General features: G+C 42.3%; 1 protein-coding gene across 1 annotated transcript in view; it reads left to right on the forward strand.

The window, feature by feature from the left end:
• The window catches only part of POLR2A (RNA polymerase II subunit A), a 30,644-nt gene that overhangs the window by 12,184 nt on the left and 5,008 nt on the right, over positions 1-13,452 (forward strand). Inside the window, exons 2-21 of the mRNA XM_069104029.1 lie at positions 624-756; positions 914-1,050; positions 1,139-1,312; positions 1,564-1,845; positions 1,952-2,113; positions 2,328-2,548; positions 2,859-2,991; positions 3,285-3,409; positions 3,528-3,738; positions 4,000-4,209; positions 4,296-4,464; positions 4,696-4,790; positions 4,924-5,127; positions 5,294-5,516; positions 5,909-6,092; positions 7,295-7,466; positions 7,608-7,713; positions 7,843-8,048; positions 12,094-12,318; positions 12,562-12,808. Of these exons, the coding sequence (XP_068960130.1) occupies positions 624-756; positions 914-1,050; positions 1,139-1,312; positions 1,564-1,845; positions 1,952-2,113; positions 2,328-2,548; positions 2,859-2,991; positions 3,285-3,409; positions 3,528-3,738; positions 4,000-4,209; positions 4,296-4,464; positions 4,696-4,790; positions 4,924-5,127; positions 5,294-5,516; positions 5,909-6,092; positions 7,295-7,466; positions 7,608-7,713; positions 7,843-8,048; positions 12,094-12,318; positions 12,562-12,808 (3,619 nt within the window). The remainder of the gene's footprint in view (positions 1-623; positions 757-913; positions 1,051-1,138; positions 1,313-1,563; positions 1,846-1,951; positions 2,114-2,327; positions 2,549-2,858; positions 2,992-3,284; positions 3,410-3,527; positions 3,739-3,999; positions 4,210-4,295; positions 4,465-4,695; positions 4,791-4,923; positions 5,128-5,293; positions 5,517-5,908; positions 6,093-7,294; positions 7,467-7,607; positions 7,714-7,842; positions 8,049-12,093; positions 12,319-12,561; positions 12,809-13,452) is intronic.

Here is a 13,452-nt window from a genome sequence, read left to right on the forward strand (position 1 = left end):
TGCTTCTTATTAAATGTTTACTTTGTGTGTTTGAATGCCCTACTCTGAAAGTGGGGGAAGAGATGGGATGGTAAAGGGGAATAGGATAGAAGAGTTCAGGAAAGGGTTTTTTTTTTTTTTTTATTAGAGTGAGTTAAGCATATTTTAAGGCAGATGGGAGGGAGCCAGTGGGGAAAGATGAGAGTTCCATGAGAGAGACTATTGGAATAGGCAAGGCCAGAGGGAATAGGGTCACCTTTAGCCAAGCTCAGTGGATCAGTTACATAGTGTCAAACCCCAAGGGTTTTCTTATCCCTTAGCTGTGGGTCCAGTGCATAGGTTGCTATGTTCTAGTCTTCTGGTGTAACTAAACGAGCCTCTGACTATGGTAGTTCATTGAGACCTTCCTAGACACCTCTTTCTCTCCTAAAGACAAAGGACTATGACTTTTTTTTTTTTTACCAGTTTCTATTCTTTTTATGTGCTTTGTGTATAGTAAGTGTCTAATAAATGCTTTATTTATTCCTCTCAGGCCCCATTTATTCTAAAGAACCTTATAGAGAATTTTGTGCACCCACCTCTGCTTCAGGAACTCAGAAACCCAGACATCCTGATTATTATTTTTCTGTCTTCCTCCCCACCAGAAACGGATGTCTGTGACAGAAGGTGGCATCAAGTACCCTGAGACAACAGAGGGGGGCCGCCCTAAGCTTGGGGGCCTGATGGATCCCAGGCAAGGAGTGATTGAGCGGACAGGACGCTGTCAGACATGTGCAGGCAGGTGCTGGGAAATCAGGAAATGGTGTTTAAAGGAAAAGGGACCTTGGTAGGCTCTGTGCATTCATGGATTGTTGAGGGGAAATGAAAATTGGGGGTCAAAAAGCCTCTGAAAAGAGTGAAGTGAATTGAATGCTGAGTTTATGTGTTCCTACAGGGAACATGACAGAATGTCCTGGCCACTTTGGACACATTGAGCTGGCTAAGCCTGTGTTCCATGTGGGTTTCTTGGTGAAGACAATGAAAGTTCTGCGCTGTGTTTGCTTCTTCTGTTCCAAGTTGCTTGTTGACTCAGTGAGTAGGGGAGTGGGCTCAAAGGCAGGGGTGGAGAGGGTGTGATGGTAGTGCAGTCCCCTTGACCACCCTGCTCTTTCATCCTCAGAACAATCCAAAAATCAAAGATATACTGGGTAAGTCAAAAGGACAACCAAAGAAACGACTCACCCATGTCTATGACCTCTGCAAAGGCAAAAATATCTGCGAGGGAGGTGAGGAAATGGACAATAAATTTGGAGTAGAGCAGCCTGAAGGTGATGAGGATCTTACCAAAGAGAAGGTAACCATCTGCTTTCTGGGGACCCTGAGGGAAGAAGGGGCTTTGGGGAAAAAGAGAAGACAGGATCTAGCTAGCTACATGTGGAGGAGGAGAAAGATGGGGATGAGGAACACTGAAAGGACAAATCCAGGAAGAAAAGGGAAAGCGAGACCAATAAATAACAAAATGAGATAGCCATGGGCCCAAAGGAAAAGCCAAGATAGGTAGTATCCCTTGGTTCTGACCCATTTTACTGCTCCTTCTCCCTGCAGGGCCATGGTGGATGTGGGAGATACCAGCCTCGGATTCGGCGCACAGGATTGGAGCTGTATGCAGAGTGGAAGCATGTTAATGAGGACTCACAGGAAAAGAAAATCCTGCTAAGTCCTGAGCGTGTACATGAGATTTTCAAGCGCATCTCAGATGAGGAGTGTTTTGTGTTGGGCATGGAGCCTCGCTATGCTCGGCCTGAGTGGATGATTGTTACTGTTCTCCCTGTTCCCCCTCTCTCTGTGCGGCCTGCTGTCGTTATGCAGGGCTCTGCCCGTAACCAGGTCAGAATGTTGCAGGGCAGGAGGGTCAGGGAGAAAAAATGTGGTGGGAGAGCCCGTTGATGCCTGAGGTACCTTAAGCCTTAGGCTTGTAACCTCTTCTCTCCAGGATGACCTGACGCACAAATTGGCTGACATTGTGAAGATCAACAATCAGCTACGGCGAAATGAGCAGAACGGAGCAGCTGCTCACGTGATTGCTGAGGATGTGAAGCTGCTGCAGTTCCATGTGGCCACCATGGTGGACAATGAGCTGCCTGGCCTGCCCAGGGTGAGTAAAGTAGATTGTTTGGGAGACTGTAGAAAAGAAGATTAGGCAAGACTGGCTGTTAAGAGCTGTTAGAAGATGAAGTTGACAGAGTAAGGACTCCTAGAGCTTGATAATGGGGGGAGGATACACAGAACAGTGATTTGTAGGAAGTATGAGCTGAGAGATAATAAGGATTGCTGGATTCATTCTCCCCACTTTGATCTCTTCCCCTCAGGCAATGCAGAAGTCAGGTAGACCCCTCAAGTCCCTGAAGCAGCGATTGAAGGGCAAAGAAGGTCGAGTCCGGGGTAATCTGATGGGCAAGCGGGTAGACTTTTCAGCCCGCACAGTCATCACACCTGATCCTAACCTGTCCATCGACCAAGTAGGCGTGCCTCGTTCTATTGCTGCCAACATGACCTTTGCAGAAATCGTCACCCCCTTCAACATTGACAGGTGTGACCATAGGAGCCATGGAAGATTAGGATCATGGGTACTTTAAGAGAAATGCTTAAGAACATATGAGGAAACTTGTCAGGGTGTCCAAAGTGACTAATGTAGTGTGTTTTTTTTTTTAGAGGAGAAAACAAGGATGGAACTGGGACTAGGGACAGACAGAGGGGAAGGCATGTAGAATCAGGGAAGAGTTAATTTTACTCTTTACCTTTTCAGACAATGGGGATATCCTTAGGAAAGGGAAGCCTTATTTGGTAGAAAAAGAGAACAGAGAAGGCATTTAGATCTGAGCCATGTCCCCTGTGCTTAGGCTTCAAGAGCTGGTCCGGAGGGGGAACAGCCAATACCCCGGAGCCAAATATATCATCCGAGATAATGGTGACCGAATTGATCTGCGCTTCCACCCCAAGCCTAGTGACCTTCACCTGCAAACTGGCTACAAGGTACTTAAATGCCTCTGTCATTTTCCTCAACTGGGATACTTCATAGATACTTCATAGTCATAACTCTCTTTCCCATAGTTCATAGTGTTAGAAGGTTATTAAGAAATTACTTTGTGTCACCATCACCCTGGAGCATATAAGGAGATAATAGCATTAGACAGTAGTAATGGGTAGTGAATAGTAGGGGTAAAGGAGATACGACTGAAGGAAGTAGAATGGAGGAAAAAATGAGTCTCTACATATTACAGAGTACAATACTGTTTTATTGACACATTTCCCACCTTCTTCCTCAGGTAGAGCGTCATATGTGTGATGGGGACATTGTCATCTTCAACCGACAGCCAACACTGCACAAGATGTCCATGATGGGTCATAGGGTCCGCATTTTGCCTTGGTCCACATTCCGCTTGAATCTCAGGTCAGTCCAAGGATCATACACTTGAATCCCTTAGAGAAATTAGGACTGATGAAGAGTAAGGATTAGAGTATTTTGCTTAGGTCCTAATCCAAATATTGAATCCATGTGTTTTCCTTAGTGTGACAACACCCTATAATGCAGACTTTGATGGAGATGAGATGAACCTTCACTTACCACAGTCTCTAGAGACTAGAGCAGAGATCCAGGAATTGGCCATGGTGCCCCGAATGATTGTTACACCTCAGAGCAACCGACCAGTCATGGGCATTGTGCAAGATACTCTTACAGCGGTTCGAAAGTTCACTAAGAGAGATGTCTTCCTAGAGAGGGTGAGCTGACTTGGAAATTTAAGGCCTGGAGTTACAAGAGTTGAATTGATCTTTGACTCAAAACTACCTTTTCCTCTTCCTTGTCCTCCTCTTGCTTGTTTGGGTTTTTTTGTCAGTAGACATCGATTAATTCTGTTTCCTTCCGTTGATCAAGTTGCCTTTCTTTGGTATATTTGAAAGGATTTTGGGGCAAAGCTTGTGGGGTTTAGACCTGTGAGTTAAGGTCTTGGATAGTGCTTGAATCTTCCTTTTCACCCACAGGGTGAAGTGATGAACTTATTGATGTTCCTTTCAACGTGGGATGGGAAGGTACCCCAACCAGCTATACTGAAACCCCGACCTTTGTGGACTGGAAAACAGATCTTCTCCCTTATTGTGCCTGGGCACATCAACTGTATCCGAACCCACAGCACTCACCCTGATGATGAAGACAGTGGCCCTTACAAGCACATCTCTCCTGGGGACACCAAGGTGAGGCCAAATGCCAGGATTCTTGAAAGATGTGGGACTTGAAAATATAGGGGGAGGGGACCAAATTGTTAATTGCTTTTTCCCAGGTGGTAGTGGAGAATGGGGAACTGATCATGGGAATCCTGTGCAAGAAGTCTCTGGGCACATCAGCTGGATCACTTGTTCATATCTCATACCTAGAGATGGGTCATGACACTACCCGTCTCTTTTACTCCAACATTCAGACAGTCATCAATAACTGGCTTCTCATAGAAGGTGAGGATGCGGGGCAGGAGGCAGTGCCTTAGCCAGTGCATTTTTATTTAATAGTATCTCTCTCATTCCTTGCTGCTAGTTCTCTTTACACACCTCTTTCTTCTCACTTTCTTCCTGGGTTCCATAGCTACCCAGGGTCTTAAAGGGTCCTCCATACTGACTTCTCAAACTGTATAACTCATCTCTGCCCCATGTGGGGAAACTGTCTCTGATATTACTCATGAACCTTAGGTCATACCATTGGAATTGGGGACTCCATTGCTGATGCGAAGACCTACCAGGATATTCAGAACACCATCAAGAAAGCCAAGCAAGATGTAATAGAGGTGAGAGAAGAGGGGTTAAAGGAGAAAAATGGAAAAGGAAAAGATATATGGTGAAGTGGGGGCTGGTTTTTTTTAATGCCAGGGCGCCTCTCATGTCCCTCTCATCCCCTGCCTCCTAAAAACATTTCTTTAGGTGATCGAGAAAGCACATAACAACGAACTGGAACCAACACCAGGAAACACTCTTCGGCAGACATTTGAAAATCAGGTTAACCGAATCCTTAATGATGCAAGAGACAAGACTGGCTCCTCTGCCCAGAAGTCCCTGTCTGAATATAACAATTTCAAGTCCATGGTTGTATCAGGAGCAAAGGGTTCTAAAATCAATATTTCCCAGGTGAGGAAAGTTTATTTTTTCTAAGTAGATAATGGGTCTGTATTGATATTAGGGAGAAGGGAGGGGGAGGGAGAGAGAGAAAGAGAACAAACTTAGGTATTTGGAGTAAAAGGGAGAAACTTGGGGACAGCAGATATAACCTTAACTTTTTTTTTCCAATCCTCAGGTTATTGCAGTAGTGGGACAGCAGAATGTAGAAGGCAAGCGGATTCCCTTTGGCTTCAAACACCGGACCCTTCCCCATTTCATCAAAGATGATTATGGTCCTGAGAGCCGAGGCTTTGTGGAGAACTCCTACTTGGCTGGTCTCACACCCACCGAGTTCTTCTTCCATGCCATGGGTGGACGTGAAGGGCTTATTGACACTGCTGTCAAGACAGCTGAAACTGGTGAGGCCTCCTAATCCAGAAATCTTAGGGGAGGACTGAGAATTATAGTTCCCTCACAAAGAAATTTAATTTTTTTTTCACCCAGGGAGTTTAACTCCCAGCAGCCCATGAAAAGATTTTCACAGGTTGCTTGAAGCTATTGCTGTACTGTGCAAAATTATGTCCTTTTTGTTACTTGGGGAAAAGTTGAGGGTGAGCATCTTAGGCAGCTTTGGGCCAGAGGTATTTGGGGAACTTATTCCCATTATATATCTGCCTTCTAGAGTTTTAGTCTCACCTATTAGAAACATGTAATGGAGATATTTCCACATCCTGGGACTGTTGACCATTCAGTCCCCAAGCTGGGAGTTGTGGCTCTGCCTGAAGCTTATAAAGAGTCATATCTTTACCAGGCTATATCCAGAGACGTCTGATCAAATCAATGGAGTCTGTGATGGTGAAATATGATGCGACAGTGCGCAATTCCATCAACCAGGTGGTACAGCTACGTTATGGTGAAGATGGACTGGCTGGTGAAAGTGTTGAGTTCCAGAACCTGGCAACTCTCAAGCCTTCCAATAAGGCCTTTGAGAAAAAGTGAGTAAGCAAAGTTCTTAGTGGTGAGAGGGTCCTAATATCCTTGAGTAATGTGAACTAAGTCTGAAATGAAGTCATACTTGCTCTTGTAGAGTGCATTTTATTTTAAAAGTTTTGTTTTTATTTTGAATTTAAACATGAACATTTTAATATGCAAAAACTAAGAGAAAAGAGGATTGTATATGAAATAACTTGTATTGACACCCACGTTTTTCAAGGTATTTTAGCAATATTAAAACTGCTCTGCTTGTTTATGTCTTTATGAATAATTTTTGACTTCTTTGAAATTTTTTAATGTGTCACCGTCACTCTTATCCTTAGAGATAGCATGATACAGTGTAGCTAAACCTCAAAGCCAGGAAAACGTGCATTCAGGTCTTCTTTATAATATAGGGACTAGGCTAAGTCACTTAATAGATTCACTAGCATCTCTTTAAGAATATAAGTTATAGAGAAGGTTCCATTCTGCATTGGTATAGGGGATTTCCACACCCAAACGCTCCCCTTACCAGCAAAACACAGGTCCAGGCACCAATAGTTCTCCATACTCCTTTGTAATAAACAGTAGTGAAGAAGAAAAAAAACACTGGGTTGTGTCTGAAGACATGTCTCATTCTATGTCTCTAGTCTATCACTTCTTTGCTAGTAGGTATGAAACATGCTCCATCATCCGTCTTCTGAAGTTAAGATTGACTTCTTTATTGATCAGGTTCTGAGGTTTCAAGCATTTGTTTTGTTTACATTATTGTGGTCCTCCTGGTTCTGCTCACTCTCTCTATAGAACATACTTTAACTTCTTACAGTGCAACATTCTGTCACATCCTAATGCTATAATTTGTTCAGCCATTTCCCAGTTAATGGATACGTACTTTGTTCCCATTTCTTTGCTATAACAAAAAGTGCTACTCTAAATATTTTTGTTGTTGTTCATCCTTTCTCTCTGGCTCCTTATGGCATCCTGAGTCATCATGCCTTTATACTTTACAGCTCACTTGCATATAGATAACCCCATTTTGTTATCCCATTACTGTGCAGTAGGAAAATGTTGAGTGAATGAACCTTTATTCATAAAGGCAGAGTAATTTGCTCAGTGACCACACAGGGCATTGATAATGCTTTTCCCATCTCTCAGGATGATCCGTCTTATAACTCCTCAAGCTCTAGGGTGCATCAGTCTCTCTGTCTTTGGCCCTGCCACACAGGTTCCGTTTTGACTACACTAATGAGCGAGCACTGCGGCGTACCCTGCAGGAGGAATTGGTAAAGGATGTGCTCAGTAATGCCCACATCCAGAATGAGCTAGAGCGTGAATTTGAGCGAATGCGTGAGGACAGGGAGGTGCTTAGAGTCATCTTCCCTACTGGAGACAGCAAGGTAAGATGTAGCTTCATGGTACATTTGGTAAGGGCAGAGGTTGGAATGGGGAAGTGTGGAATGAAGGAATCTGGTTTGGTGATTGACAGCTAGTCTCAGCTCAGCTCATTGGCAATCCTGCCACCACTCTTTTCTCCATAGGTGGTTCTTCCCTGTAACTTACTGCGTATGATTTGGAATGCCCAGAAAATCTTCCACATCAACCCCCGCCTCCCCTCAGACTTGCACCCCATCAAGGTTGTTGATGGTGAGTGGTGAGTCCAGACACCTGGACCCATGAAAGAAATGAGGTGTAGGAACAGAGGTGAATAAGTTGGGCTGGGGGCTGGAAGAGAGTTGTCTCAGTTCTGATCTTCTCCCTTGTTTCTTACCTCAGGTGTGAAGGAGTTGAGTAAGAAATTGGTGATTGTCAATGGAGAAGATCCTCTGAGCCGTCAGGCACAGGAAAATGCCACATTGCTCTTCAATATTCACTTGCGTTCCACTCTGTGCTCAAGACGCATGGCAGAGGAGTTCAGACTAAGCGGGGAAGCCTTCGACTGGTTACTAGGAGAGATTGAGTCCAAATTCAACCAGGCTATTGTGAGTACTGTACCTCTCCCACAGTCAGCTTCTTTAGGATCACTAGGACAAAGCTATCCTTTAACTACATTTTGGGTTGTGTTTTTTTTTTAATTGAGATCCTTTGTCTTCTTCCTTTACCCTCCCTCAACCTGAGGGGGGAATATGTGTGTGTGTGTGTGTGTGTGTGTGTGTGTGTATGTATGGGGTGGCTAGGTAGCACAGTGAATAGAGCACCGGCCCTGGAGTCAGGAGGACCTGAGTTCAAATTTGGCCTCAGACACTTAACACTTACTAGCCATGTGACCTTGGGCAAGTCATTTAACCCCAACTGCCCTGCCTTCCCCCTTCCAAAAAAAAAAAAGAAAACAAAAACAAAATATATGTATGTATATATATGTTTTGATATAATATCTTTGACCTCCAAGGAATAAAAAAGAAAAGCAGTTCAGCAAAACTAACTCAACATATAATTCAAGTCTAACAGCATATGCATTTTTCCACGTACAGAGCCTTCTCAACTCTGCAAAGGGAGGAAGGTATTCTCACATCTTTTCTGATTAAGGCTTGGGTCTTAAAATTATGTAACATTCCATTTCCATTTTTAAAAAATGCTTTCCATTTACACTATTTTCATTGTGTATATGATTTTTTTCTATATATTTCATTTTCTATCCATTCATATAATATATACTTCTGTTCCATATACATCATTTCCTATGTCTCAGTAATATTCTTTTACATTCAAAAGTATGAAAATTTATTGAGCTATTCCTCAGTCAGTAGACTTCTGTTTTGTTCCTGTTCTACTACAGATGATTTCACCTTTCAAGAGGGGATAGAACCAACAAAGAGAAATTCTATTCTGGATCCAGTTCTCATTAACAGGGAGGACCTGGTTGCTGGGGTGGAAATGAAAGAAATCCTAGGAGGAAATGAACACTCACTTCTAGAATTTGTGACAAAGGAAAGAAAATTTGGGAATAGTTTCACATGTACCTTTTATTTGAGGGAAGCAGATTTCATAGCGTCTAGAAGATAGGGGCCCATGGATTAAAATTCTCCAGTAAATTCAGTCCAGGAGGGATGGGATATGCTCAAGAACAAAATTCTGAAAACATGAAGGGAAACAGGAAGGAAAAATGGAGTTCATCTAAAAAGAATTCTGTGGGTGCAAAGGAAACTCAGTGTAAATTTTTTTAAAAAGATGTACAGAAGAGGAAAGCCAAGGCAAGTAATAAGGAATGAACATAAGCATACTGACTGTGAACCCACAGTGGTCAGAAGTGTGTAAGGAGAAAGAGGAACTCAGCATTGAAAGAATGTATGGCCTAGAGGAGCACAGTGCAGTTTGCTTTGCTTGGGGGTAAATGGGATAATGATGACTGACAGCAAAAGTGGCTCCATTTTTATTTTGCTTGTTTCCTCTGCCAAGGAGAATGGCCATTTACAAGGGATCGACAGAACAAAAATGGCTAATATGTTGACAACCAAGATAAATAAGGAACAAGTAGCTGGCCCAAGTGAAGGACATATGATGTACTGAAAGAACTGGCAGATGGGATTGCTAAATTACTGTCTGTAATATTTGAAAGAGCATAGAAAACTGGGGAGGTGTGCCACAAGAAAAGGACAAATGCTCTAATTTCCAAAAAAGGGGAAGAAAATACAGTTTATGAATTAGAGACAAGGGAACTAGATTTCAGTTACTGAGAAAACTCCAGAATAAATAATTAACAAGAGGTTAGTGAACATCTAGAAAAGAAAGCAGTGATTGCAAAGAGCCAGCATGGCTTCATCAAGAACAGGTCATACCAGCCTAAAATTATTTCCTTTTTTGACAGGGATGGTGGATAAGGGGAATGTTGTAGATCTGGAGTTGGCTAACTGTAGCCCAAGGGCCAGATCTGATTTACCACCTGTTACTGTATGGTCCATGATACCATTTTGTTTTAAAATGGAAAACCATTTAAAATCAGCTTTGAGGGCTATATAAAAACAGGTAGTGGGCCAGATCGGGTTATAGTTTGCTGACCCATACTCTAAATCAGTGGTGTCAAAAAAAAAGTCATTAATCTGTCCATTAGGATCCCTGCAGGTCACATAATAACTTAGTTGTAAAGTGTAATACTTACTATGTTTTACTGTATTTTTATTTTGTTAAATATTTCCCAGTTGCATCTTGTTCAGGTAACACACTGTAGATAGATATAGATAATAGTAAAACTGTTTGATATAGTAAAACTATATGATGTCAGTCGGGTTACATGTAAGGTTTTACAACTAGGTATCAAACAGTTATCACCTTCACAAGTGAAGGTATTGGTCTGGGAAAGATCTAAGAGTTTTAGTTGACTGTAAGCTCAATAAGTGTCAGATGTGGTGTGATGCATTAGTAAGAAAAGTTAACATGATCTTGGGCTGCATTCAGAGAAAACATACCTTTTAGCAATAAGGAGTGATAGTCCCTTTTGTATTCTGCCCATTTCGGATCTCATCCTGAAGTATTGTCTTCTGAACACCACAGTTGAAGAAGGACATTGAAAATCTGGGATGAAGAAAAGCCTTGAGTCCATGTCATATAATGGGTTAAAAGAACTAGGGATATTTATTCTGGAAAAGAAGACTCAGGAAAAAGGAATAAATTTGTTCTCTTGGAGTTCAGAGGGCAAAAATAGGAGTACAGATGGAAATTGCAAAGGGGCAGGCCCAGGCTTTAGGCTTCCTCATAATTCAAACCCTCCAAAAGTGGAATGAGCTGCCTCAGATGATAGTGGTTGCCTGTCTTTAGATATTTTCAAGTAGAGCTGCATAACCACTTGCCAAATATGTCATAACGGAGATTCTGTTATACTAGATGACCACTGAAGTCCCTTCTTTTTTTCTTTTTCTTTTTTTTTTTAAGCAATCGGGGTTAAGTAACTTGCTCAAGGTTACACGGCCAGTTATTTTTATGTGGGTGCCGAGTATCTGAGGCCAGAACTGATCCCAGGTCTCCCGATGCTGGGCCGGCACTCTTACTCACTGTGCCACCTGGCTGCCCCACTTCTTATTTTCAAAAGATGTGATTATGTAGAATAGTACTATTCTAAATATTTTGGTGTAAATGGACCTATTCTATCTTTGATGACATTGTACTATATACTTAGCAATGGGATCCCTAAGTCAAAGAATATGGACATTTTAGTCACTTTCTTAGTCTAGTTCCAAATTGTTTTCCAAAGTGGTTGGACCAATTCACAGCTCCACTAGCAGTGTACTAGTGTACCTGTCTTTCTACAACCTCTCTGACATTGATTTTGAGAATCTCAAAGATGAAGATAATAGGAGTGGGGTTTTTAGACTAGGAAAGGATCTTTTTACCAAAGAGAAGACTAAGACCCAGAGAAGTTAAGTGATTTGCCCAAGGTCACATAGGTAATACAAGTAGAGGTGGGATTCAGATTCAGGTCCCGTGTTTCTAAATCCAGTGGTCTTTCCAATATATAATGTTCCCCTCTTTGAGAGCTTACTTTTTGCAGAGTACTGTTTTAGATTCTGGGAGGAAATACGGAATTAGGATCAGAAAACACTTCCCTTGCATTAGGGGAAACTCAGTAATCACTTACATATACTTCACTTAATAATACTTCACTGTTTGATCTTTGTAACAAACTTATGTTAGAGCCCCATTTTATAGGTCAGGAAATAGATAAGTGACTTGTCCAAAGAAAACTTATAGTAAACTTTTATGACTGTTAGTATTATAAATTTGTGATTACGCTATCTCCCTAGAACAGTGCTTTGCATGTGGACGCTTAATGTTTAAATGGAGTAGTGTAGCACACATAAACAAGCAACAGACATGTCAGGTGCTAAAAATGTACTGTCATTGCTTAGGGAACAGTCCATTAAGGCTTTGATTTGTTAAGCTCCTCATTCTTTCTAGACTCCAATCCCAACTTCTTGAAGAATTTGGAGACAAGGGACTGCAGAGTTGCATCCTCTTCCCTTACTTGACAGTGAGATGAAGAAAGGATTAATTTCTTATTTCATCCTATTAAAACCGATTTTTCTTACTCACCAGGCCCATCCAGGGGAGATGGTGGGAGCTCTGGCAGCCCAGTCCCTGGGGGAACCAGCCACTCAGATGACCTTGAACACTTTTCACTATGCTGGCGTGTCTGCCAAGAATGTGACACTGGGTGTGCCCCGACTCAAGGAACTTATCAACATTTCTAAGAAGCCCAAGACACCTTCACTTACTGTATTTTTATTGGGTCAGTCTGCCCGTGATGCTGAAAGAGCCAAGGTAGGATTGAAAAACCAGGGGAACCACTGACTGCAGCTTAGAGCAGCAAAATCCAACTGCTATAGAAGGCATTTGGAGTTCTTTACAATAGCTTTATCAAGTTTGGTGCTGGGTCCACCCATGGGTTCTGTGTAATAACATTTCCAGGCTTTTGAATATTAGCTCTTTTCCCACATTGGTGGTAGATAGCTGGGTTCCATGACTCTGTTGTGGTAGTCATCCATGTGCCTACACTTTGTGCAGGATATCTTGTGCCGACTGGAACACACAACTCTCCGGAAGGTAACAGCTAACACTGCCATCTACTACGACCCTAATCCCCAGAGTACAGTAGTAGCAGAGGATCAGGAGTGGGTCAATGTCTACTATGAGATGCCTGACTTTGATGTTGCCCGAATTTCACCCTGGCTGTTGCGAGTAGAGCTAGACCGTAAGCACATGACAGATCGAAAGCTGACTATGGAGCAGATTGCTGAGAAAATAAATGCAGGTGAGCATAGAAACCAGGGGTGGATTCAACCTTGTTAACCTTCCATAGTTAGGACTGATGACAACTGCAGTCTGATTAGACCCATCCACATGGGAGACTCCATCCTTATATTTGAGAGCCTTGTTTGCTTTAACTTCTGGTCTGAGACATGATGCTTGTCATCCTCTTTCATTTTACAAACCTTGCTTATGGAATAGAAATGTTAATTTTATTCCCTTCCTCAGCTATCTCTTCCAAATCGTTTCTTCTACTTCTATTTTCTTCCCATTTATTTCAGTTTTCTGCCCCATTCCAATTTACCTCTGTAATGTAATGCCAAGGAAAGGCAACTTCCCAAGGTTCAAAATACCAGCATAGGTGCTCTCCATTTTATTCAGTGACAAAGTAAGAACAGAGAAGATCAAAACATGACATCCTTCCAAATACAGCATTTACTAAGTGTGATTAAATAATCTCCAAGTACTTCCCCACCCCAGGACCTTCCAATCATTCAATCAATTACAAAGTCCCTTTTCATTTAGTCCATCACAAAGCCCCTCTTCTCAAATGGAGATTAGTTTCCAAACATAAGTAAAGTATATTCATTTGTTCAACCATAGAACACAAAAAGGTCAAAAGTTCCCCACCCCTGGATCACAATTGAA

Source organism: Petaurus breviceps, unplaced genomic scaffold (assembly GCF_028583685.1).
Source record: "Petaurus breviceps papuanus isolate PSGF00001 unplaced genomic scaffold, PetGlider_PUasm1.0 673, whole genome shotgun sequence".
Lineage (NCBI taxonomy): Eukaryota > Metazoa > Chordata > Mammalia > Diprotodontia > Petauridae > Petaurus > Petaurus breviceps.